The sequence below is a fragment of the Pyrus communis genome, chromosome 5, assembly GCF_041283825.1.
Source record: "Pyrus communis isolate YQ-2024b chromosome 5, ASM4128382v1, whole genome shotgun sequence".
In the NCBI taxonomy this organism is placed as follows: domain Eukaryota; kingdom Viridiplantae; phylum Streptophyta; class Magnoliopsida; order Rosales; family Rosaceae; genus Pyrus; species Pyrus communis.
This window is the reverse complement of record NC_142569.1, coordinates 469,141-494,573: the sequence shown is the minus strand read 5'-3', so window position 1 is coordinate 494,573 and position 25,433 is coordinate 469,141. Positions and strand designations below refer to the sequence as shown.

Here is a 25,433-nt window from a genome sequence, read left to right as displayed (position 1 = left end):
GGCTGGGCCATCATTTTAAGTCGGCACCGGCCCTAGCAAGAATTAAAAAGTTACTCCCAAACCACTAAAATTAAAATTAAGAAAAAAAAAAAGAAAAGAATAAAGAACTAAAAGAATCACAACGCGCAGAATCGCTCTCTTTTTTGTGCCTCCAACGCCGAAAAGAAAAAAAAATTTCAGAGCCTCGAACGCCATTGAAAGTTTGGGAGGGAACGAGAGAGACAGAGAGTGCCCGCGCCAAAGCACGGAGGAAGAAGAAGATGAGATCTCTGTCGGCCAAGACGGTGTGTTTTGTTCCTCAATATCCATACGTAATAGGCTTATTATTGTCTTATACATAAACTTGTACTTTTTATCTGGTTTTTGTTCGATCTTTTGGTGGGTTTTTCAAGTTTTTTCTGTCACTTTCGTGGATCATGGGTCATTGGAAATGATTGATTTTTGGTGGGTTTCAAGTTTTTTGGACAGATCACGTGAGCTTTAACGGTTGAGATTGGATCTTGTTGTGAATTATAAATTTATATTTGATTGTATTGCTGGGATTTCTTGTGTTTTTGAGGATAATGGTGCTGGTATAATCTGGGTTAATGATTTGTTATGTGGGATCTGACTATACGTTTATCGGGGTGTGGGTTATTGGTGAAATTTGACAACCCTTATGTTGGAAATTTGCTGGTTTTCATTTGTCAGGGTTAGTTTTGATTTTGTTGAATCGATCAATATCTAGACATTTGTTTCGATTTAAGGGAAGTGTTTCTGATTTGTTCGGTTTAGTGATGAAGTTAAACAAGTTACGATTTTGTGTGTGATTAATGTGTGATTTACGGTTTAGAATCTTCGACTTAGTTGGTTTTAGGATAGTCATAACTGTTTGCTTTCTATGGAAATACATAATACGGTGAACGTGATTTTCGCGATACTGGGGTGGTGTTCAATGTGCATTAACTTTTATGCCAAATTGCTCACAACGTTATCTTGTGCAGGTACATGAGCTGCAGGTTTTATGAACTCTGCAACGGTTTAAGCAAAAGACTCGGTTGAGAATATACAAGCACAGAAATAGGAATGGCTGATGGAATATCAAGCTTCTGGGGTCCTGTCACATCAACAATTGAGTGTTGCGAAAAGAATTATGCCTACTCTTCTTATATTGCTGAATTTTACAACACTATATCAAACATTCCAGGCATTCTGTTGGCACTCATTGGCCTTATAAATGCCTTGAGGCAGCGGTTTGAGAAGAGATTTGGCATTCTTCACATATCTAATATGATTCTTGCCATCGGAAGCATGTTATACCATGCCACATTGCAACATGTGTGAGTATGACTATGATTTATGCGTTCTGGAAGTTTTAATGAACGGATGGGTGGCTGAACTCATACCATACTGGACTATCAGGCAATAGTTAAATTAATATGTTGATAGAAAGGTGTAACTGGAGAGTGTGAATGACATGTTTCGAAACACGAAAAGATACACATATTAGACCTTTATGAGTATACTATTTCTGATCATAAATCACATGGAAAGTTGCAATTATTGTAAGATTGTTTCTTTGAAGACGAAGCCTGTGCACTGGGGTAAATTTCATTAATCCGTAACAGTTTGAGGAGCATTTATGACATGTCATGAGTTGCAAAATAAAGGTAGTCTGGGTAGCTAATAATAGTGAAGTTCACTTTCCGTATGCATTCATGCACATATGCATAATCCACATTAGGTGTGAAGGTTTATGTGGAGTGACTTATCTGCCTCATAGTTGTCATAGTTGTTTTAGTTACTCATTCTGTCAGGTCCGGTAACCTTATTATTCAATTTCCTTTTCTTGTCTAAATTGTTGCATTGAAAGTTGAGGGTTCAAGACTTTTTTGGTATGTATTTCCAGGCAACAGCAGAGCGATGAGACTCCAATGGTTTGGGAGATGCTCCTTTACATGTATATACTCTACTCCCCAGATTGGCACTATAGGAGTACAATGCCCACCTTCCTCTTCCTCTATGGTGCTGTGTTCGCAGGTGTTCATTCTGTGGTTCGTTTTGAGATTGGCTTTAAGGTGCACTACATGATCTTGTGTCTTCTCTGCATACCTCGAATGTACAAGTACTACATATACACGCAAGACGTGTGTGCTAAGCGGATTGCAAAGCTGTATGTGGCCACCCTTGTTACGGGCAGTTTGTGTTGGCTCTGCGATAAGATCTTCTGCAAAGAGATATCCGGTTGGATGATTAACCCGCAGGGTCATGCCTTGTGGCATTTGTTCATGGGTTTCAATTCCTACTTTGCAAACACTTTCTTGATGTTTTGCCGGGCCCAGCAGCGAGGATGGTCCCCCAGGATTGTTCGTTTTATGGGGTTTTTGCCCTATGTGAAGATTGAGAAACCAAAAACCCAATGAGAGGTTCAAAGCAAATGGCAGGAGTATAGTTTCAGTAAAGATGTCGTCGCAGGTGAGGAGCGTGACCAAACAACCGGACAATCATTTTCTTTCTTTCTTTAGATTGGACCGAAAAGATTGGTTTTGATTGTTTTAGATTGGATCTTGTCTTAAATTTCCTTGTAAAAGTTGGACATGTAACATATCTATAAGCCCTTTTCTGTTGCATTGGTCGATATGACTTCAGTTTTTCGTTCTCTCTTTTCCGAAAGTGCAACTCTGGTGCTATCAATTGTTTGTTACTAAATTTTCGAGCGCACCAAGCCTTTTTTTTGGCACTGAAGCAACCATTACACGTTATGTAGCATGCGTATATGCACACGCCAAACATGTTGATTCTGAACAACTCTGGTCCCTAAATACCAAATACCGGTTGTATTAGAAAGAAAAACGAGAAAAAGAAGTAAGAATCCATCAAGGTATAAAAATACAATATTGTCATAAAATGCCAACATAAATTGGGCACTACTACAATTACCAGAAGCATCAACCAATTTTGCAGCGGGTATGTTACTTATCAATCCATCAAAAGCGCAAATACAAGGGGAGGAGAGAAAGATGTAAATTCCATCTAGACTTAATAAACTTACCATGTATCAAACGACAACGAGAATATACAGGGTTTACGCGCACAAGAATGCCTCCAACCTAATGGGGGTTGCTCTACGAAAACAGAACACCGCCATGCACAAATATTCCCTTTTTTCGCCTCTGTGCCGCATGTACAAACATGCACGGAAGAGGAGAACAGATGACAGAAATAGAGGTTATTCACACACGATTATCCGACCAGCCTATCCTGCAAGACTTGTTTAAGCTTCTCAAATAGAATTTGCTGCTGCTCGAGCGTAAGGTTCATCAAAATCTAAATTGCAGAAAGAAAAAACAGTCAATCCAATTGCGATCAATACTTGTTCATTAAAATTTTCCAAGCCAAAAACATTACATACGACACTTGTAAAAAGGATACCTGGTCTATGATCATATCAACTGAGAGGCTCTGAGGGACAATGAAAGACTGGTGATAGATATAAGCAAAGATCGCCATCACCATCTACAACAAAACACAATGTCAATTGCAGAAGCACACACATAGGTCACATCATCATCATCTAAATCGTTGAAGCCAAACATAAAGACCCCATCGTTTAGAGTGAAAGAATTAATTAAAGTCCATTATCAAAAGCGAAAGATTCTGCATTAGGTCACTTCATGTAGCATCATCATAAGGTGGGAAATGGACGCAATAGTAATTAGTATGAGTGATCCACTCCAAGTAATTTAGAGTACTCTGATTGAAAAAAAATATTATAGTTATTATTTAGGAAAATCATACCTGGCAATCCATTCTGTCTGTGATTCCACCATGTCCCGGGATACTATCACCAAAATCCTATGACAAATGGAAGAATGTTAGAAATTATTTCAAACGGAAGCTTTACCGTGCAAAATTGCATCAATCCAAATCACATCGTCAGAAGTAAACCTTGACTTTAAAAGCCCTTTTAAAGCCACTTGCAAAGAAGCCTCCAAATGGAGCTATTATCGATGAAAACAAACCAAGACATAACGCATGCCATTGAACTGGCAAAATTGAAATCCCTTTCCAAGGAAACTGCATCACAAAAAATGATAAAGATTATATTTCAGTCATATAAATTAGGAAAACTAATGAAAAGGGTTTGAAAGCTTTGAGTTTTAACGAAAATAACAAAATAAAGGGTAAAGCAGGATTGACATTTTAGTGTAAAAATGTGGTTTTTCGTTAAAGTGAACAGTACCGAGAGCTTTTTGTTAAAAGTCCCTAATTTATAAGAATCCAACTTTATGTATCATGTTTAACTGCAAGCATGGCTTTTAGATAACTGAAGCAGTCTCTAAATACAATCATCTCACTGCTAATACTAAGAGAGAGCCTGCTGATCCACTGAAAGAACTGTTAGAATGAATTTTATGAGCATGGAAGAATAAGAAGAACATTTAACAACAGTAATCTAATCCCAAAAAGTTAAGTTCAAAACAGCAGTTTGAAAAGAAAAACAGACTGTAGAGATTAATTATCGTATAAAATAGGCATATGCATGTTCTATGAGCACTTAAAACAAAAATCTTTGGCCAAATAATGACTTCATTATCAAAAAGTGGAAAACAAGTCAAATAACTGATCTCCAACAAAAAGACTAAATTCACAATTTCATAGGGATAACATGATCTATGGTTTACTACAATACACAAACGGGTATGCTGTCATTGTAATTACAGAATCAAGAAGTGTCAGTTTACTCACCCAGTGTGGGAGCCATTCTGGAAAAGTATAATACTCTGGCTTAAACAATGGGCCAGGATCACAATCAAGCCAACCAGTCGATAAATCCTGCAAGTGCATCAACAGAAACCAGTGGAAAATTAGCTACAACTGAAATACCATTTCTTTCCTATGCCAATTGACTAAAAATTAATCAGAATCATTACCCCTCTTGGACACGTTAGCCACTGGAAACGACCCATGATATTTGCAAGCTGCATAAACAAATTTACATACCATGTTTGTATAACTTCAATTGAATAAATTAACGTCTTATCATGTATTCACATAGAACTCATAGTCAGAATGTTTATACATCCCAGAACATTGTACATCTGGCTGAAGCATGCAATCAAAAAGTAAATTTTGATATATTTAAAGAGGAAAACTTTTGGTTTGACAAGTCATCAAGGAAAAATCTTCTAAATATGTGCCCATGGCTGAGATATAAAAAGAGGCATGGATGTTACAATGCGCAAATAATACTGGCAAGATACAAACTTCTAAAAGTTGAGATGTATCGTGACTCTGGTGGCATTTCAAGTCATATAATTATCATACTGGAGCATAAGATCAAAAAAAAAAAAAAAAAAGAAATCATGGCAATCTGACTGAAACTAAGATTTCTCTTTCATGTAAGACAAGAGAAGTCTATTTGCTATCACCAAATTAATTAGCAAACTCACCAAAAATGCTGATATGATAGTTATAACTGACGCTCCAATGAATCCCTCCCAAGTTTTCTTTGGTGATATCTTGATCAAAGGGGTTTTTCCAAAAAAGAAACCACAGATATAAGCAGCAATGTCATTGATTACAATAAGTGAAGCTGGAAGAAGAAACCTGCATCAATTTTGTCTTCGTCTCAGAGAAAGAAACAAAAAAGAAGTAATGTGTGCGTGTGTTCCTACAGTAACTTGAATTACCAGAAAATTCCTTCAAAGATGTTTGCTACGAAGAAAGAGGACTGGGTAAACACAGTAATTAGAATCATGTGCGTCCACGCATACTGGCCAAACTGATACTTGTACATCTTCTTCTTTAGTGTAAGAATGAACCACATAAATCCTGAACCCAATCATGGGGAAAGGAATAATATCAGTATCATCTGAGTTATATAAAAGGGGAAAGGACAAACACCAACTAAACAATGTTCACCAATTAAACCACTATACAAATCAAATATAGTATTAGAAGCTGCTCAACAAGAGACAACAATGAAATCCAATTTCACGTCAACCAATTATTTGGCTGTAAAGAGAACTTGAATATAAGTTTCTTAAAGCTGTTTTGTGTAAAGTGTAAACACGAACATATCATGTGTAACAAACCTGCGATGTACAAGAAATAACAGACAACCATATGATACTTGATAAGACTGCTGACAAGCTTATATAAAACTTTATCTGAAGTTACAGTGTTGACAAGCCGTTGACTGAGTATGCGACCGTAAACAAACAGCATCGCAGTGAAGAAAAAGTGCCTGAGCAGAGAAGTTGAACTTGAATAAATATTACAGCAACACTCTTTAAATAACACCTGAACAGATTTCTGGAGTAAAATACACTAGAAAAAGTGAAATGCTACTATTCTGACCAATTTAGAATCCTGAATCCCGGTAGGTGCTTATCTTCATGAGCTTTCCTGAGTAGATTAAACAGCTCCTTTGCCATAAAGATTTGGATAACCACCACCATGGCAGTGATGCAGAGATGACCCAGATATATAATCAATGCAAAACCTCCAATCATCCAAACAGAAGAGTATGCACGTACCAACATTGACCTGTATTTATTACGGTCATTAACCAGTAAATCACCTCCATTTGCTTTACTAACATCAGGAAGAGCCTGCAGCCATAAAGTAAATAAATGAATAACCCCTTAATCTAAAATTCCTACATCTACTACTGCACATGCATAAAAACTTTCTTTTTCTTTTTATTTGTTTTGGTTTGAATAAGAGCACAAAATAAAAACACATTATTATACAGAAGCAACTACTTAAGCCCCTAACTTAAAAACAAGCAAATGATCATTTACAAAACTGAGAAAAATGTATAAAAAAATAAGGAGAAACTCGAATGTATGCTCTACATTATTTAAACTACCATACAAATTCATATTGTCCCCAACAATTTTATTAGATATAAAATCATACAGAATAAAGCTAGACAGCCCAGAACTCTACATGCATGAAAGAAAATAAGAAAAGTTTCAAATTTTAACAAACCTCAGCTGAGCGTCTACGATGCCGAAGTCGAGCAGTTGGGGACCTTGGGGTTGGTGGGCTGCCAACACTATTGTCTCCTGGCATGACTGTTCTAACTCGCTATCGCTTAATAGGTTAAGACATACATGTATCTGATTCTGATGCAAAATCACCCTCACCTGAAAGTACAAATCACATTCAGATAAATGGGGACAGTAATCATAAAATAAATGATAATTGTCTTGTCATTGTGCACTCCATACACCACGGATCCTTTTGATGACCATTTTCAGTTCCCTTTAAAGTGAAAACAACTTAAGATACTTTTTCGTTTTGTCTTAGTTTAAATTTCCGCCTTATACATTTCTTATGCATCTCTCCCAAAGGCTTCCTCCACCCTTCTATATCCCTTAATTCTCCCATGTATTTACCCTCTATCACTAACACAACAATGAAAATTGAACTAAAAACGCAATGGTTATCAAACGGGCTCTAAAGTATACGGAGCTAAAATCTTAACTACCCCTGCGACACACTAAACTAGGGTAATTTGTTGCAGGTACCAAAGATAGAAACCGAAAATGAAGGGAACCCACCAATGAGATGTCAATCAAATGGTTATGACTACAAGCTTAGCATTCCAAAACTTCGCGGAACACACAATTCATCCATCAATTCCAAACCTTTTGGGATCAACCCAATTTCAATACCTTCCCACCACATTCATCACTTCCTTGCTTGGAAAATAAGGTAATACATACATTAAATTTCACATTTTGACGAAATTAAGTAAACCTATTATAGTTAATTAAACGCCACCCACTCCTAAAAGTTTCCATTTCAGAATAACACAAACCTCCACCTTAAGCAACTCTGCGGAGAGGGTATTGCCCTGATATAAACCTCCAAATCCACAATAAATTTACCAAAGAAAAAAGTTAAAAATAAATAACAAGTCTGCAAATTTTCACTGCCCCAATGAATGATTCATGAAAAATCACAGCTTTGGCCCAACCCAGAAGATTGAAACACACATACATAGTGTAGCAGTGCAAAAATATAAAATTTCAACAATTTAAAAGCAATACACAGACACTGTTGAAATTCAAATCTTAAAACCAATAATTTGAACCTAAAGATCGAAAAATCACCAGAGAGAGAGAGGAGAGAGAACCCCACCTCGTTTCGTTCCTTTCTTGTGGGAAGTGACAGAGTGAAGCCCAATGGTGGAAACAGGAGACGAACACGAAGAGAGAGAGAGAGAGAGAGTGAAAGTGCCCTTCTCTCGCTACTGGTTTTCTGGGAGCGGAGAGAAGAAAACTACGAAAAATGAAATCGAAATTTTTACTTAATTCTATATCATCTCCTAATTATATAAAATGGTGGAGTTTTGACCGTCGGATTTGTGATTTAGGTTTTGGGGAACACGTGTATGGCAAGTGTTGAAATTTTAGATGCGCTGTCTTTCCTTCTTTTCTAATTCCTAGACTGCCCTCATGTTCTTTGAATTGCCATCCCTCGTAAAAAAAGTCAATCAATCAAATCCGACATTTACATTGGTTATTAAGCTTATTTTGTATTTTGTGCATGCATTTATATATTGTTTTTAAACATTTATACTATCGATAAATGCTTTAAATTAATTTAATTTTACATTTCATTCTCTTATTCGCAGAAGAATAAATATTTGATTTAATACACATTCTAACATTGATAAAAATAATAACACGTAAAAATGAAAATTTTAAAACGTCAAATGATAGTTTTTTTAAAATATAAATAAACTTAGTAGGACACTATCATTCTGATGGGGGTGCAACAATAAGCCATCATCATGGAACCCATGTGGACCATTAGGAAGAGGAAGGAGGTGGCATTAATATTATTAATTTAATATGTGCATTATTGAATATTTACAGCTCCATTCCATTAAGTTTAGAGAATTTTAACGAAAAGTTATTAATAATGTTTATTTTAACGAAAAATCATAATTTTACATTAAAAAATTAATCATGGTACTATTTACTTTACCCTTTATTTTGTCTTTATCGTTAAAATTCAAAGTTTTCAAGCTATTTTCATTGGTTTTCCTTTAATTTTAAGAAAAACAAGTTTAAACGAATTGTGACATGGTGGTGATTGAGTAATGAGTAGACAATAATTTGGAGAATAAATATAATTAATCTAATTAATAGAAGACATTTAATCACTATGGGGTGGTTAAGTAGTTGGAGAAGAAATCCAAACCTATATTTCGCACAACACATTCTGAATTCAATTTGGAACGCTGATGAATAACATATAATAATTAAGAAAAACTAAAATGATTTTGTGAGTCTTCGAGCTTTCAAAAAAAGAAGAGTGACACACAGCATAGAATGCTATGCGTCTTTCTTCCTTTTAAGATTCCCAGATCAAATCTCTATATTGTTCTTTCTTTCAATATATTTGGTGCATTCCCGAAAATTGACACTTGGAATATGATACTTTTCGTGCTCGTACTATGATAATTTTGTATAAGACAAGCTTTATCGAATTGACACCTAGCCCAACCCAGGCGCTTTAGGCTGCATAACCAAATAGTGTTGGGCCCTGGGTGTTAGGAGTTTGAATTTCAGCTTCTATTGGGCCTTTTGAGGTCCATAACTATTTTACAATTTTACGTAACTTGCGAAACCTAACACAACTAAGACTAAGAGAGAGTTTTTTTTTTTTTTTTTTTTTTTCTTTTTCTTTTAGGAGGTGTAGTCAATTTGGATTTCAAATGATTTTAAAAGACTTTTTACAAGTGACAGATTTCAAATGATTCTAATAGATTCTATGATTTTATATGGATTTTAGCAGATTTATAGATTTGTATTATAGATTTCTATGAATTTTTATAGATTTCTTTCATGGATTTCTTAGGATTTCAAAAGATTTTAACCAATACAAACTCCTGCCAAATGTTGCTGTAGAGAAGAAAATGGCCAAGTTTTGCTGTCGTGAAAATTGTTATAATTCATGGCCCAAGTTTTGCTTACAATTTGGTAAGAACCATCAGCTCAAATATAACCGTTTGAATGCGACAAGGAAGAAAAGTACTCTTGGCAGGGAAGACAAGTCCTCATGGCAGGAATGCATTCTTGGTCTTGTCTTGTTTAGGTAAAGAATCAAATAAAGAGAGAATGGCGGAGGAAATGGAAATAAAATCTAGAAACATAAACAACTTCCATCAAAGCAAAGAAATACTCTAATGAAAAAAAAAATGGAAGAGTGAGATTCTGCCATCTTCTATCTGACTCTTGAGAAATTGTTTACGTTTGAGACTGTTCTTTTCACATTCACTCTTGATGCAGATTTCTGATGAATGTGAAAAGAAATCGGTTGATGTCATCTTGAAAACTGTTCTTCTTCTGTTTGAGACTGTTCCTCTTCTATCTATGAATCTGAAAAGAAATCAGAGGGGGTGGAGTGAGATTCTTGATGCAATTTGATATTTATACCACCCACCTTGAAATCCATCAAAATCCCTCTACAATTAAAATCCTAACAAATCTTTAGTATTTTGACTATCCCTAGATTTGTATTGATTTTTTTTTTAAATCATGTTTGACTACTCATGGATTTTGTTGTATTATTTCAAATCCTACCAAATCTTAATTTGACTACACTATGATTTCAAAATCCTTTAAAATCATCTTATAAAATCCTAATTGACTACCTTTAGATTTTAAAGTCTATTAAAAGCCTACCAACTCCTAATTTGACTACACCCCCTTAGTATATAAGCAACAATATATATTAAATCAATCTAAATTGCGGAAAAGAATATGAGAAATTTTATTTGAACCCTGCAATCTTATCTCTGCATCCATTGTTTTTTTGAAAAAAAATTATATTCCAATTTTGTCCTAAATAAAAAATGGGTGTAGAGAAAAAATTATTGAATTAACAACCAGCAAATGGGTGGATCGCCGGAAATCAAGAGGGATTGTGGAGTTTGGTTGATGGAATAGGAGGAATGTTGCCAAAGTTGTATTAGATTCATAAGAGAAAAGAGAGCGGTTATGATGTTGCAGACGACAGCAGCCTCCACCTCCTCCTCGTCAGCCGTCGTCGAGTAGTGGGTCACCACTCTTTCTCTCTCAATTTTGGTCTCTTGTTGTAACCATAAACCCTAATAGAAAAATGTATGGTGCTTACTCAAATTCACCGTTGCCACCCCCACCCAAATTCTCTATTTTTTCACTCTCCTCCATCATCAAACCCAAAATCTCAAGAAAAACATCAACCCCATAATCAAAAACCAGCTTAGTCCACAATTCTCTCTCTATCTTCCAAGCAACAATCGGCGAGCTTAATTATTAGTTCATTGAAGAAAATAAAATATTCGGAACAAGATCCATCCCTATGGAGGTTTCTCAGAAAAACCAAACAACGACGAGTGAGGATAAAAGGTCGACAGTAGTTGCTGCTAACGTGCTCAGTGGGTTTATTTGTCTGTTTATTTGAAGTTACTTTTTAGGGTAAAATAGGAAATCATGAGGCAAAACTTTTAAATTGGATGTTGCGAGATAATATTTGGGTTTAAATAAAACTTCTCAAAAAATATTGAAACATAGGAAAAACACTAAAACCGACGTTGGAAAGGGGCCTCACATTGATACAATTGCAACTAGTTAAGACTGCTAACTTTTTGGAGGAGATATGTATTGTCTCTTTGCGGTTATGATTGTAGCAAGACCTTGTATTCTAGAAGTTAATGAATGATCCCCTCCTAAAATGTGATTAATGCGCCCTTGTGGTTGATGTTTGCATGTCAATAGAAAACAACAAAGACGACATAGGAAAAGAGGCTGCAATAACAATCATACATATCTCTATATATATTCATATACGATATACGTGCAAATTTTACATTGACAATGAAGACAAAAAGCAGAGACAGACCCGTCACTACAGGAACTCAATGGTAACAGATCTCATTGCCTGTGAGAGTTCTTCTCCCTTCCCTGATAGTATTTCTCATTACCTGTGAACCTTTCAATCTTGGGTTTTTCCGGTAACATTGGCTCTAGTTTCTGTTGGAGTCGGTTGTCTGTGTCTTTTATTTTCCTTCTTCTCTCCTTGCTTCTACAGTTATCCTTTCTCAATTTTCTCTTTGGTCTCAGCTATTCCTCTACTCTTGAAGGTATACCTCTTCCTTGCCTATCTTCGATCCAATCATCAGCCATGTTTCTTTCTGAGATTGTGTGTAGAGTTCCGGTGATTGCTCCGGCTTGAGTGGAACAACCACCACCACTTTCTCCTTGTAATATGTCGGTTTCGACAGAGTCGTTCATGGGTATCCGTGAACTTCATTCTGATAGTCGGCTTTGCTAACTTGGCTGCCGATTATCCCTTGTTCATGGCTGTGCTCTTGTAGCAACTTGTGGTTGGAGGTGGCTTCTATGGAGGCGTTACTGGACGGAGGAGGGGAATTGGGCAGTGGACCTGTTTTAGTGGGAGAAGGCTACGGAAGTTTCTGGCGGAAGTTGTGTAGTTTATGGGCCTTCCTGTTGTTGGATTTTTTTTTTTTCTGTTCTCCTTTAGTTTTAGGCCTTTTTTTTTATTGTATTTAAAGTGTGTGTTGAGCCTTTGTTGTAAAGTATGCTTTTGTAATAAAATTTCCTTTGACCAAAAAAAAAAAAAAAAAAAAAAAACAAGCAGTAGCTTAGCTAGATACTCCAATTGGATTCTCTGTGTACTACCTCCTGAAAGAAGACAAATATTCTGATGAGCTAGCAGATAGATATCTGCCATGCATCTCCTTGATTTGAATCTGATGAAAGCAAAGAGGGCAACGCAAGTATCAACCTTGTTTTTATCGCCATTTTTTTGTTGTCAAATTCCAAAAATCCAGCTTGTAAAATTTTAATTGGGTATTGGCTTAGTAAGATGAAGAATAATCCAAGCCACCTACGGCTATACGGTGGTTCTTGTTTGTAAGTCAACCAATGATCGTGTAATTAAGTGCGTAGTTTGCCCAAGTTATCATGCATGCAATTATATGAAGTAGCATTAAGTGGAAGCTCCCTAACACATGCATGACGATGATGTTGTGGATAAAGCGCACACAAAACAAAAATACCAAACATTTGACGTTACCTAAGCTTTCATAGTGCTCATGAACAACATTAAACCTCTAGGCATCTCCGTCTAAAATTTTCTTTAAAAACATAAACAAAGTCAATACATTTCTCATCTTCGACTTGTTTTCATTTCATCTGTGACGAACGTACGCTGAGTTAATTCTCTTTCGTTCGTTCGCGCATATATTGATTAGTTACGTACTTTGTAACTAGTCAAAGAGGCTAAGAGGGTCGGAAATGGGAGCTAATCAAAGCAATTTTAAGTCCTCATCGTCATCATCTGGCGGCCATGGTGGTGGGAATTCGAGTCCCGTGCCGTGGATCATGGAGTTTCTGAAACCGGACTGCTTAAAATCGGAGAACAAGAAAAGGAAGAGACAATTGGCACCAGAGAAGAAGAAGAACATTTACAAGAATTTCACAAAAAATACTGGAATTGTTGGAGCAACTGGGAATGGGACCAAGATGATAACTCTAGAAGAATGGCTCTTGACGTCTCCCGGCCACGTCAAGGCAGATCATAACTACAACATCAACGGAGGCGAATTGTATGTGCTTAGACCCAGCTCGAAAAGGATACACCCAGCTGCATCTTCTTCTTCGTCCAAATTGCCTCCTTTCTCTAAAGCAAAAGACAGCTTCTGCCTCGAGAGACCCGTCAAAAATGAGGATCAGAAATCTGATGGGGCAAACTTGATCATTGCTGATATTTCGACGTCAATGAGCTGCAGAAGTATTAATACACAACTAAATGAGTCTAAAACTCGTGAGTTGAAAAAGAAGGTGAAAAAGAAGGTGAGCTTTCGATTGCCTGAAGAAGCTGATATTATCATATTTTACCCATCGGACGACAGCGATAATGATGAAGACATCGATTAACACAAAATCTACCCCATTAAGATTTCATATCTTAATTAATCAAACACACCCAATTGCTCGTTATCATATTTGGTTTTGGGTTCCAGTATCACACAATAAGTAATTAGTGATGATGCGTGTGGAAGTTGAAGGGATTATCTTTAAGTAGTAGGACTTTGAAGAGTGGAAAATCGGTTGGACCAATTACTGATAATTGGTAAGCTGCGAGTCATGTGATATGTATATTGCTCCAAAATCAGTGTATCAAAATCTATAGATTTTCTATATCTCGCCAACAAGCAAATTTTTGTTTATTTATAGCATGTTTTGCGTTGATCAAACCCTTTTTTTTCTTTTGTTGGATAATTCTTCACAGAGTTGAGACTTGAGAGCATAAAACTCGGCAATCTTCTGTAGCCTGCATGCACAATTCCTCATTGATAAAAGACACAAGTCCCACGAAATTAACAAAGTATCTGACTGATGGATACCATAATTATTTGCGTACCAAATTAATGGAGGAGATTCCTACTCTTTGACTGTATATTCTGATGGGTAATTCCTTCTTATTTTTTTACTATAAAAGTGAGAGGTAGATACAGTAGAGTGAGCGATAAAAACAATAAATATACAACCGATTGCAAGAAATCTTCTCCAAATAGAGATTATACATAGTACCGTAGTCGATTTTCATTTAGGACCACAAGTTCATGTTGTGCGTATGAACGGAAGCAATCACATGATTCACATCACATGAGATCTGTTCATCATCCCGCTCTCTGCTCCAAAATTTGATTACCATGCATGGATCATGGTAGAGGGTACGTACGATCCTGGTGGTGACAGCTAGGGTTTCGTTGGGGAGTAGAAAAGAAGAAAAGCATACCTACCGTTCAATTTCAAACGCTTCTTCGCATTTTTATGGCGTACAATTTTTTTGATATTGCCATAACGGGTAGGGTGCGCCCTTCTCCTTTCGGGCGCAAGGTCTTCTTATGCAACGTTAATTTATCTGAGTTCAATTCATTTGATTTTGCTTACTACCCATGATTGGTAGGGTGCCCTTCTTATTACCTTCCAGGTATGGGTCTTCGTCTGCAAGCTTTCATTCATCTCAATTGATCATAAAGTGATTTGCTATCTACCCAAGGTAGGGGGTCCTTATATGACCTTCAAGGCTTAGGGCTTGGCTTAATTAGCCTTATCATACAATCAACCACTTTAATGCCCTGTTTAATTACAACCTCACACTACTATGCTCGGCTGGTGGACTCATGTAGTTAACTGTGGAATTCTTAGCTTTATAATTATCTTAACGAAAGAGCTTAAAATATTAGAGAAATGTAGAATTAGGACATTGGCATGCTTGTGCTTAACATTTATAATAGGGCATATAATTAGTATGTATAACATTCCAAATTCTTATAGTATGTTTTATAGTTGCATGAGATTGTTAGTAATGAGTATGTAATGAAGGTTTGGTAATGGAGAAAAAATCTTATGAAATGAACGTACATATGTATGTCGTCTATGACATTTTGAACCACTAATACAAGATCATTTGTACAACTCTTTTTACATGAAGTTAATTATATTAGTGACTCAAGAAGCCAAGGCAGCGGTAAAACTTATAATGCAAGTATTGCTCCAGGTCTAGGCCACGAACGAACGTCAAGGTTGGCATACGGTAATAAATTGGTAATTTGGTAATTTGGTGGAACGTCCTTAGTGCTACTACTTGCTATGGTACGGGGTATCCTAGCACAAGATCACACTCATTACTTTGCAGACAACTTTTTCGGTGTGTCAGAAACACAACCTGATATACTAAGTATCATGATATAAGTAGTTGAAATATTCTTTTTTAGTATACAGTCACCTGTCTTATGATATTTTAATATAAGTAGTTGAAATGAGCTGCAGAAGTATTAATACACAACTAAATGAGTCTAAAACTCATAAGTTGAAAAAGAAGGTGAGCTTTCGATTGCCTGAAGAAGTTGATATTATCATATTATACCCATCGGACGACAGCGATAATGATGAAGACATCGATTAATACATAATCTACCCTGTTAAGATTTCATATCTTAATTAATCAAACACACCCAATTGTTCGTTATCATATTTGGTTTTGGGTTTTGATTGCGCGTTTGCTTTATTACGATCGATGGCTTCCAGTATCACACAACAAGTAATTAGTGATGATGCATGTGGAAGTTGAAGTGATTATCTTTAGGTAGTAGACTTTGAAGAGTGGAAAATCGGTTGGACGGGACGTGATCCATGCAGCAACTACTGATAACTGGTAAGCTGCGAGTCATGTGATATGTATATTGCTCTAAAATCAGTGTATCAAAATCTACAGATTTTCTTATCTCGCCAACAAGCAAATTTTAATTTTTTTTTTTTTTTTTAATTTTATTTATGGCATGTTCTGCATTGATCCAGCCCTTTTTTATTTCCTTCTTTTTTGTTGGAAAATTCTTCACAGAGTTGAGACTTGAGAGCATAAAACTCGGCAATCTTCTGTAGCCTGCAGGCACAATTCCTCATTAAGAAAAGGCACGAGTCCCACGAAATTAACAAAGTATCTGACTGACGGATACCATAATTGTTTGTGTACTAAATTAATGGAGGAGATTCCTACTCTTTGACTGTATATTCTGATGGGTAATTCCTTCTTATGTTTTTACTATAAACGTAAGAGGTATATACGGTAGAAAGAGCGATAAAAACAATAAATATACAACCAATTGCAAGAAATTTTCTCAAATAGAGATTATACATGGTAACGTAGTCGATTTTCATTTAGGACCACAAGTTCATGTTGTGCATATGAACGGAAGTGATCACATGATTCACATCACATGAGATCTGCTCATCATCCAGCTCTCTGCTCCAAAATTTGATTACCATGCATGGACCATGGCAGAGGGTACGTACGATCCTGGTGGTGACAGCTAGGGTTTCGTTGGGGAGTAGAAAAGAAGAAAAGCATACCTACCGTTCAATTTTCAAACGCTTCTTCGCATTTTTATGGCGTACTCATGTATTTTTTTTATATTGCCATAACGGGTAGGGTGCCCTTCTCCTTTCAGGCACAAGGTCTTCTGCAACGTTAATTCATTTGATGTTGCTTACTACCCATGATTAGTAGGGTGCCCTTCTTATTACCTTCCAGGTATGGGTCTTCGTCTGCAAGCTTTAATTCTTCTCAATTGATCATAAAGTGATTTGCTACCTACCCAAGGTAGGGGGTCTTTTTTTTTGGATCCAGATCCTGAGCCCAGGGATCAATTGATCCGACCCGTTGAAATTTCATTAACTGATCCCTAGGCTCGGCATCCTTAGATCCGGAGAGGATCTAGATCCTTCTTTTTTTTTTGTCAAACTAAGTTACTTTCATTAAATAAAAAGACTAGTATAAGGAGAAAAGAACCATGTTTAATCAGCCTCATTATACAATCAATCACTTTATACCGTGTTTAATTACAACCTCACATTGCTATGCTAGGCTGGCGGACTCATGTAATTAACTGTAGAATTCTTAGGTTAACGAAAGAGCTTAAAATATTAGAGAAATATAGGATTATGCTTGTGCTTAACATTTATAATAGGGCATATGATTAGTATGTATAACATTCCAAATTCTTATAGTATGTTTTATAGTCGCATGAGATTGTTAGTAATGAGTACGTAATGAAGGTTTGGTAATGGAGAAAAATTCTTGTGACATGAAGGTACATATGTGACATTAGATCATTTGAACAACTCTTTTTACGTGAACTTAGTTATATTAGTGACTTGAGAAGCCAAGTCAGCGGTAAAACATTTCATGCAAGTGTCTCTCTAGTCTCTAGGTCTAGGCCACGAACGAACGTCAAGGTTGGCATCTGGTAATAAATTGGTAATTTGGTAATTAGGTGGAACGCCCTTTGTGCTACTACTAGCTATGCTACGGGGTACCGCAGCACAAGACCACACTCATTGTTTTGCAGGCAACTTTTTTTATATGCTAGAAACATAACTTGGTACGTCAAATATCATAATATAAGTAATTAAAATATTTTTTTTTAATATACGGTCTTTTATCTTATGATATTTTGATATACCAATTTCTGACTTTGAAGGCATTTAAGCACCTCCAAGTGGGGACAACAACAGAGGGGTATTCTCGTAAAAAAGGAGTAGGGTAGTGGCCCAGTGGTAGTTGTACACGTAGAAAAGGAGTATGAACAACCAGTCTTCGCTTGTTTTGGTTTAAACGAGTGGGAAATTGCTTGGAAAGTAATTCATTGCTAAAAACCGAAAAAGGTGCGCCTTTACTTCTCCCACACATTATCACTCTCTTTCTCTGTTGCATTTAGCTTTTGTTCAGATAAAAAGAGAGATAAAAAGCAAACTCTTTGGCTGGTGCCCAGAGGAGAGACTCTTGTGAGCTAATGGCTGGAGCTGTAGCATTGAAGGTGGCTGTTGCTGTTTTGGCGGTTGGTATCGCCGCCGTGAGCCTCGGAGGGAGCTTGGTTGGAGCACAAGTGCACCATGTGGTCGGAGGAGACCGCGGCTGGGATCCATCCTCCGACCTCGCTTCTTGGTCCTCGGGCAAAACATTTAGGGCCGGAGATAAGATGTGTGAGTCTTCTCTCTCCTCCTCTCTCTCAAGCTTAATAAGGGTTTGTTTGGTTTTACTTATAGGGCACATATAACTCGATTTTTTCCATGAATTATTTGCGTCAATGGATTAGTTCAATCCAAAACTTGAGATAAATGGGGGTAATCCGAAAAAAGATTCGTAAGTGGTTGTTAATGAAGTTGAAGTTACCAAATTCTAAGGAGTCGTATCAATTTATGTTTAATTGCTCTGCTTTTGAAATGGTTAAATCGCTTAAGATGTCGGTCGGGAGAAACTTAAAAGTGCTTATGCGTTACAAAAAGCGATATTGTGTTATGAAAATTATGTTCTAACATCGGTTAACTAAAAGTTTAAGAGTACTTACAAAAAAACTACTTATTAAGTTGAATTTTTGCTATTCATATAACGCTTCCTATAAAAGCAATCGCAAACCAGCCCTATTCCTCTCCCTTTGGTTTAGTTTTCTTGGCACCTCTAACCAAGCCATTTGTCTGTTCTGTTCCCGAATAAAAGGAGAATGAAGTGGAAAGAAAGTAAGGATATTTTCATGCATTTGGTTTATTATTCGAATTCTTTAATTTTTTTTTTCTCACTTTTATGAATATGAGCAGGGCTAGCCTACTCCGCGGCGCATGGGTACATAGCTGAAGTGAAGAGCAAGGAGGAATTCGAATCGTGCGATGTAACCAACCCAATCAGGATGTTCACGGACGGCCTGGATAGCATCTCGATGGACAAGGAAGGACTCCGGTACTTCGCTAGCAGTAACGTCGACAGCTGCAATAAGGGCCTCAAACTACACGTGGAAGTTATGCCTCAATCATATCAAGCTCCTGAAACGTCCAACTCCCTCGTGGCAGAATCAAAGGGCTCCGCGGTGGTTGCAGCTGAAGGGCCCAAAACCCCTTCTGGTTCGGCCCATCTCACTGCAAGCCTCATGGTGTTGTCATTTGGGTTGCTTTGTTATGTGTTGGGTAATTAGAGTTAGAAGTATGTCATGTGTGTTAATTCTAATTTAGTAAGACAGTGAGGATTGGTACTTATTTGGATTTTGGTTTGTATTAATTATAATCTAGTAAGAAAACGAGACTCTTAAAATTTTAAATCAATTCATTTCGAGTTAGCAACGAAGTGATTATCCCAAAAACACGAAAGAAAATTACAAATTCTGACGATTTAGTATAATTACAAGCACAATAGACCTATAAGCACAGAGTTGTTCTAGCCATTGATCTATGGAGAGCCCACAAAGATCAATGACTACAATTCTAGTCATGCACCCACGAGCGACTGATGCTAGCATCGTACAATCTCAATTATACACAAGATCAATACACTAGACAGAGTAGTCGTAATTCCTCAGAGAGGGCACCTCAGTGTATTGGGGGATCCAATCATCGTTCTTTCAGTACTATAAAGCTGCTGGTTCCGTTGTTGCCCTTCTTTATCTTAGAAATTCTCCTTAGAATACTCGAAAAAGCAGCCTTTTCCTGCACCATAGACAGAATGAAGAAATAAGGAAACTACCACAATTCTAATTATCCAGTCTACGTTCTTCAAATTCAAAACAGAAGAGGGCAGAGCCTGGAAAATGAGTCCAAACAATGGTACAAACGTGACAGATCGTACCTCAGACGATTTGAGTCTTCCCTTAAATCTAGAAACAAGATCATTCGTGGTAAGTGGTGTTCTCTGCATCAACACGGCCCTGATTTCTTCCTCGGTGACACGTCCACCAGATGATGATGGCTCTGTTTTCACCGGCGGAGTACCTTTTGGAGGCGCACTACTTTTAGAAGCAGGTACAGACACAGGCTCCTCTTTGATGGATTTTTGTTCCTAATTTGGATACAATATAAATGAATAGCATATCATTTGCGAGTATGGGGAGTTTCAAAGCTTCCAAAAATAAATCTGATAAAAACAAAGTAGCAAAACGTACATTTTCAGTCTTGACCTTCTTGGGAGGTGCACTGTTAGATGCCTTAGCATCATCGCCACTTGATTTTCTCTTTCCCTTTGAGGACTTGGAGGTTGATGTAGTTCCTCGACTGGACGCAGAAGGTGTTGGTTTTGAGGGACTGTTGTCAGATGGTTCCTCTTTGGGTGCATCCTTCTGCTTTGGAGCCAGCTCTGAAGGAAAGCCAATATCATCATCCATCTGGACACAAGAGAAAGAAAAGGCGAATTAGCGGGAGAAGAGCTGTGATGCAGTTTTACATACAAATCAAATCTTCAAAACTCCCGTGTCTATGAATAAAACATACTGGTAGCTTCAACAAAAATGTCCCATTGCTTTTCAAAATGAACGTAGTACACGGAAAAAAAAAAATCATATAACAGATGCAGTTCTACATAGACAAGTGAAGCACTTGAGTTGTTATTATGGGAAATTGGAATCTACATCATCATCCTATTGACTATTGAGTATGCTAAAAAATAAATAAATAACTTACATCATCATCATCATCGTCGTCATCCTCCACATCTGAATCATTCAGCCCACCACTTCGCCCAAGTAGCTTCTTCAACTCTTTTCCTGATTTGCTCAGCCCACCCTCTTTGTCATCTTCATCCTCGTCCTCATCATCCTGTGAGAAAAAAACATATTTAAAAAAAGGCCATCTTTAAATTGCACAAAGAGCCACAATGTACAAAGCACTTGCACCATGGATAAAACTGACACACACGTGTACAAACTTCCAAGGTACCACCAGATACATGGTGAAAACAGAACACACCAGTGCCAATAGAGGAGGAAATCAAAGCGTTATAATTTATGACACTCATATCAATAAAATTGAGGCTCAAACTTAAACAGATAATAGCACAAGGAATTATCAAGATGTGAAGGGAACTAAGAGAAAAACCCGAGACACACCCCCAAATTGAACAAGCAAGATAACTAGGTCTTGACTGCTGTACTATATTCCATAGCATAGTTTTCAAATATAAAAATGTTCAAATCAATTTGTATACAAATATCAAAATCCGTCTACCTATTATGTTCATCAGTATTAGTTTATAACTGAACTCTTAACAAATAGTGGTTGTGGGTTCTACATAATACAAAAAGAGTGCGTAGCAAGCATCAATGATTTTTTATAAATTAAAACCACTATACCTCCAGGCCCCCCTCTTTTGGTTCAACAGCTAAATATTTATATATATCATCAAAACCAGATATTTACTAGTAGAAGGCAGCATACTTAAAGATACATAATGCAACATAACGCACAATATAGAAATTAACCAATTGGGAGACATTTGTGCAACAAACCTGCTTAATTTCTGGAGGAGCTGGAATCTCTGGTTCCAAATCTTCCCTTTCCTCAGGATTGTTGCCAACAGCTTCATCATCATCAGTGAAAATTTCTTCGTGCTCCCAGTCATCACCTACAATAAGAGGCTACTTGATTATTAAAAAGGAAGACATGGAACAAACATAATCCAGACATGATTATAACGTACTTCATCAGGTGCCCCTGTTCTGTTCACAAAAAAAAAAAAAAAAAAGACATCTGGACAAGACTTATTTGATACAATATTCCCTACGGATGAAGAAACATAGAACTAACATTAAAACCCTTACTAATGAAGTTATCAAATACTTTACAGAAAAATACTCTTCACGAGACAAATTAAAAATAAAAAATAATAAAATAATAAAAAACAGTGAAATAGAGGCGGGTATCATGTCTGTATATGCAGCATCATTCCACGGCAAGTAGGTACAAGCTGAATTTCACTCTTCTAAAAACTTGTGGTGATAAATAATGGTATTGGGTAGCAATTCTTTAGGTTAGAAAGAAAAGAAAAAATAGCGCTCATGATATTTTGTATATAAGGAAAAACAAAGGAGGATAAATGTTTACCCTTCTCGATATCATCGTCATCCATGTCCGCATCACCTCCCCTTGCGCCTTCATCATCATCATCACCATCACCGTCACCACCACTTTTGTTCAATCTTTTCTTCCTTTCCAACTCTTCTTCATCATCCTCATCTCCTCTATCTGAACCATTTCCTTCTTCATCATCACCACCAGCAGCTGTCTTTTTTCGTCCCTTCCCACCAGCCACACCATTATCGTTGTCAAACCTCTCCACTTCACCAAATAAAGCAGCTCCATTATTTGCAGCTTTCATCATCCATCTTTCATATCCATCTGCAGTCTTTTTCCTATTACTAATCTTCTCTTCGGCTTCCTCCAATGTAAGTTGTTTGTACTGTGCAACCTTGTTGAAATTGAACCTAAGAGATATTGTCGAAACAACATTGTTTTGATAAGCTAATGGATAGAACAACCGTGGCCATAATTGGTAATTATGAAATGCTTTTACCCACATTCATGCCAAGACTATTAGTGATGAACCGTAAAATTAAAAAAGCGGTAGTAAAAATTGGTCAGGCCTGTGTACCAAGAACCAGCAGGAATGGCAGAAAACTCCTTTCCAGAGGGATGCTTTATTAGCAAGTAGTAGGTTGCAGTCTGTGCACCTTCAAGATGACCCTGGTACTGAGACCGGCCACTTTCGTCCTCCAAAACCCAGGGTTTATTCTTGTACTTCTCCTACATAACGAAATGTAATGTAAATACGAAGGAGGGCAAACGATCCTAATGTCAGTCCATGAAACATCCCACAACTTTCTAATTCCGAGAGGAACATAATGAAAGAAAATTACAAGAACAGAAAGCATTTGAATCTCAACTCGCGCTTTAAAATGCTGATACAATCGGGTCACAAACAATTCACAAGTTTATAGTGGTTATTAGCTATAGCAACACAATCTCCAAAAGATACTCGCAAAACGGCGAAAACCAAGCAAGTAATAGCCAATGGGCATAATTTGAATTGAAAATACCCGCATAGCATCACTAAGTTGACGTCCTTGTAGTCCATCCTTGTGGAGAGACCATTTATTTTCAGAATTCTTCGTCTTCGAAAAACTCGGCAACCCCGTCACAAATCTCCCAATGAAGTAGTTCTTGTCATTGACAGTACTCGCTCGAACATTATATTCCTATTTCAGAACAAATACAGCAATTAATCTTTATATATATATATATATAGAGAGAGAGAGAGAGAGGGCGAACTCGAATTAAGCGAGTGACGACGGCGCCGCACTCGTTGCACTTGGCGCGGTTGAGAGCCATTTTTTTGCCACAGTCGTCGCACAGAGTCAAGTGCTTGCAATTGCTTCCGTATAAATCCTTGGTCGTTTTACATCCGCCACACTCAGGTCTCAGTATCAAATCGGCCGTCGACATTTCACCTCCTGCAAAACCACGCAATTTTCCCGAGAAACAAACACCGATTCAGAGAGAAAATCCTAATTCCCAGGAAAACGAAAGCTGAATCCAAAACCTAACAACTTCAACAATTTACCAATTCATTCCACAACTCGATGATTACCTTTTGATTAAACAACAGGGATCGAGTATCGGTTGTGAATTTAGTTCCTTGTTCCTTCGCGTAGAGAGAATTTTCTTTTTTATCTTTTTGGGGTCGATTAAAATTTCTATTCCGGAAGGTAATAAAAACATATATATATATATATATATATATATATATATATATATTCATATAGTCGCCAGATCCGCGGCAATCCACGTGCTCGGTGCGCTTCCGCCGCCAATGTCTAAAATGTTAAAAGGGCTATAGTTTTTTTGTTCTAAGGCCCAAATATAAAATGAAACCCAATTTGCATGTCAAGACCAGCCCATAGTGATGTCAAAATTAGTTTGCCCCGACCGGCGGGGCATCCGTCAATTGCAACAGAATTACCCATACACGGAATTCCGGTCATACATTATCACGTATAAATTTTTCGTTTTTCGTCATATGGTCATGCGTAACTGGATGGAGGACGTCAAAATGACGATAAATTCATTATGTGCAAGTTGTTTTCCCTAAACACTCGTTTGTTTTGCACCTTAATATGAATCTCTATGTGTGAATATCGTCAAACGAATGATGTGGTGCATATATTAATAGCATATTAACATTTGAAGACGATACTTTTCCGTTAATATTTTTTGATTCCGTGCACGTATTATTTTTTTGGTTTATGAGGAAGGTTGTTTAGGTCCGACGCCCCTTCATTATTAAATTTGCAAAATTCGTCCTGCCTATTGGATTTTAAATTTGCTACCGTAATGCCTTTATTTACAATGTCATTTAGGTCCCCCATAACACCTCCCGTGCTGAACAGGTTTTGAAAAATAAAATCGAAATAACCGACCTGGACTCTGATGTATATAATAGCTGGGAAATCATTTCGTAAATACATCATTAACTAAAACACTCATATCACGGAGATTCAGAGATTCAAAGAGAGGGGAGAGAAAAAGGTGACTCCGGAGATCGAGAATGAAAGAAAGAAAGAGAGGAGATAAGACTCGGATAAGAAAGAAAGGTGTCATAGTCTGCAGGTGAATATTTATTTCCTTTCGCCATGCATGATTTAAACCTTTTTTCTATAGCAAAATCTTCTTCTTTCGCCATGATTAATTACCACTTACACATGGTGCTCATATTGCATAAGCGAGTTTGCAAATTCAGCTTCTTCGTTACTCATTTTTGTATCCACATTTGCAAAACTTATTTGATATTGTGCCATCTGCATTGCCAAGCTACACCTTCTTCTATCACCCATCGATGAGATATTGATGATTTTGAAGAAACAAAAACACTTTGAAAGTTGGAACATTGGTAAATATGTTGTTTGATGGTTAGATATTCAACCTATGCTTATATAGAGGATGATTGTAGGTTTGCGTTTCATGTGTGTATGTTTGTGTTTCATGCGTTTCATTTGTTTTGAATGTATTTGGTATATGTTTCGTGTGTGTCATATGTTTCAC

At 37.0% G+C, this 25,433-nt stretch overlaps 4 protein-coding genes across 5 annotated transcripts; 2 read left to right on the top strand and 2 right to left on the bottom strand.

Annotated features, from left to right (window-relative positions):
- The first annotated feature begins 72 nt into the window (after positions 1 to 72).
- On the top strand, positions 73 to 2,609 carry LOC137725176 (alkaline ceramidase). Its single transcript, XM_068463769.2, has 3 exons — positions 73 to 284; positions 984 to 1,319; positions 1,889 to 2,609. Exons 2-3 carry the CDS (start codon positions 1,066 to 1,068, stop codon positions 2,400 to 2,402), a joined length of 768 nt encoding a protein of 255 aa, XP_068319870.1. The 5' UTR covers positions 73 to 284; positions 984 to 1,065; the 3' UTR covers positions 2,403 to 2,609.
- A 228-nt stretch (positions 2,610 to 2,837) lies between these two features.
- Positions 2,838 to 8,325, bottom strand: LOC137725175 (phosphatidate cytidylyltransferase 1). 2 transcript variants are annotated; one of them, XM_068463767.2, is made up of 12 exons: positions 8,137 to 8,325; positions 6,979 to 7,136; positions 6,343 to 6,596; positions 6,078 to 6,229; positions 5,673 to 5,814; positions 5,433 to 5,589; positions 4,914 to 4,961; positions 4,729 to 4,815; positions 3,928 to 4,056; positions 3,778 to 3,834; positions 3,412 to 3,495; positions 2,838 to 3,306 (listed from the first exon to the last, which is right to left on the bottom strand). In XM_068463767.2, the coding sequence occupies exons 2-12, from the start codon at positions 7,060 to 7,062 to the stop codon at positions 3,223 to 3,225; spliced, it is 1,278 nt and encodes a 425-aa protein (XP_068319868.1). In that variant the 5' UTR covers positions 7,063 to 7,136; positions 8,137 to 8,325; the 3' UTR covers positions 2,838 to 3,222. The 2 variants fall into 2 exon arrangements, with proteins under 2 accessions (XP_068319868.1, XP_068319869.1); XM_068463768.2 differs by having other exon boundaries at positions 8,109 to 8,324.
- Positions 8,326 to 18,220: 9,895 nt separating this feature from the next.
- Positions 18,221 to 19,673, top strand: LOC137726194 (mavicyanin). The gene is made up of 2 exons (XM_068465078.2): positions 18,221 to 18,563; positions 19,176 to 19,673. The coding sequence occupies exons 1-2, from the start codon at positions 18,374 to 18,376 to the stop codon at positions 19,544 to 19,546; spliced, it is 561 nt and encodes a 186-aa protein (XP_068321179.2). The 5' UTR covers positions 18,221 to 18,373; the 3' UTR covers positions 19,547 to 19,673.
- LOC137725168 (transcription initiation factor IIF subunit alpha) lies at positions 19,657 to 24,119 on the bottom strand. The gene is made up of 10 exons (XM_068463759.2): positions 23,983 to 24,119; positions 23,664 to 23,845; positions 23,432 to 23,590; positions 22,987 to 23,138; positions 22,440 to 22,819; positions 21,845 to 21,960; positions 21,021 to 21,155; positions 20,507 to 20,725; positions 20,194 to 20,403; positions 19,657 to 20,054 (listed from the first exon to the last, which is right to left on the bottom strand). Exons 2-10 carry the CDS (start codon positions 23,835 to 23,837, stop codon positions 19,959 to 19,961), a joined length of 1,641 nt encoding a protein of 546 aa, XP_068319860.2. The 5' UTR covers positions 23,838 to 23,845; positions 23,983 to 24,119; the 3' UTR covers positions 19,657 to 19,958.
- Between the last annotated feature and the right edge of the window lie 1,314 nt (positions 24,120 to 25,433).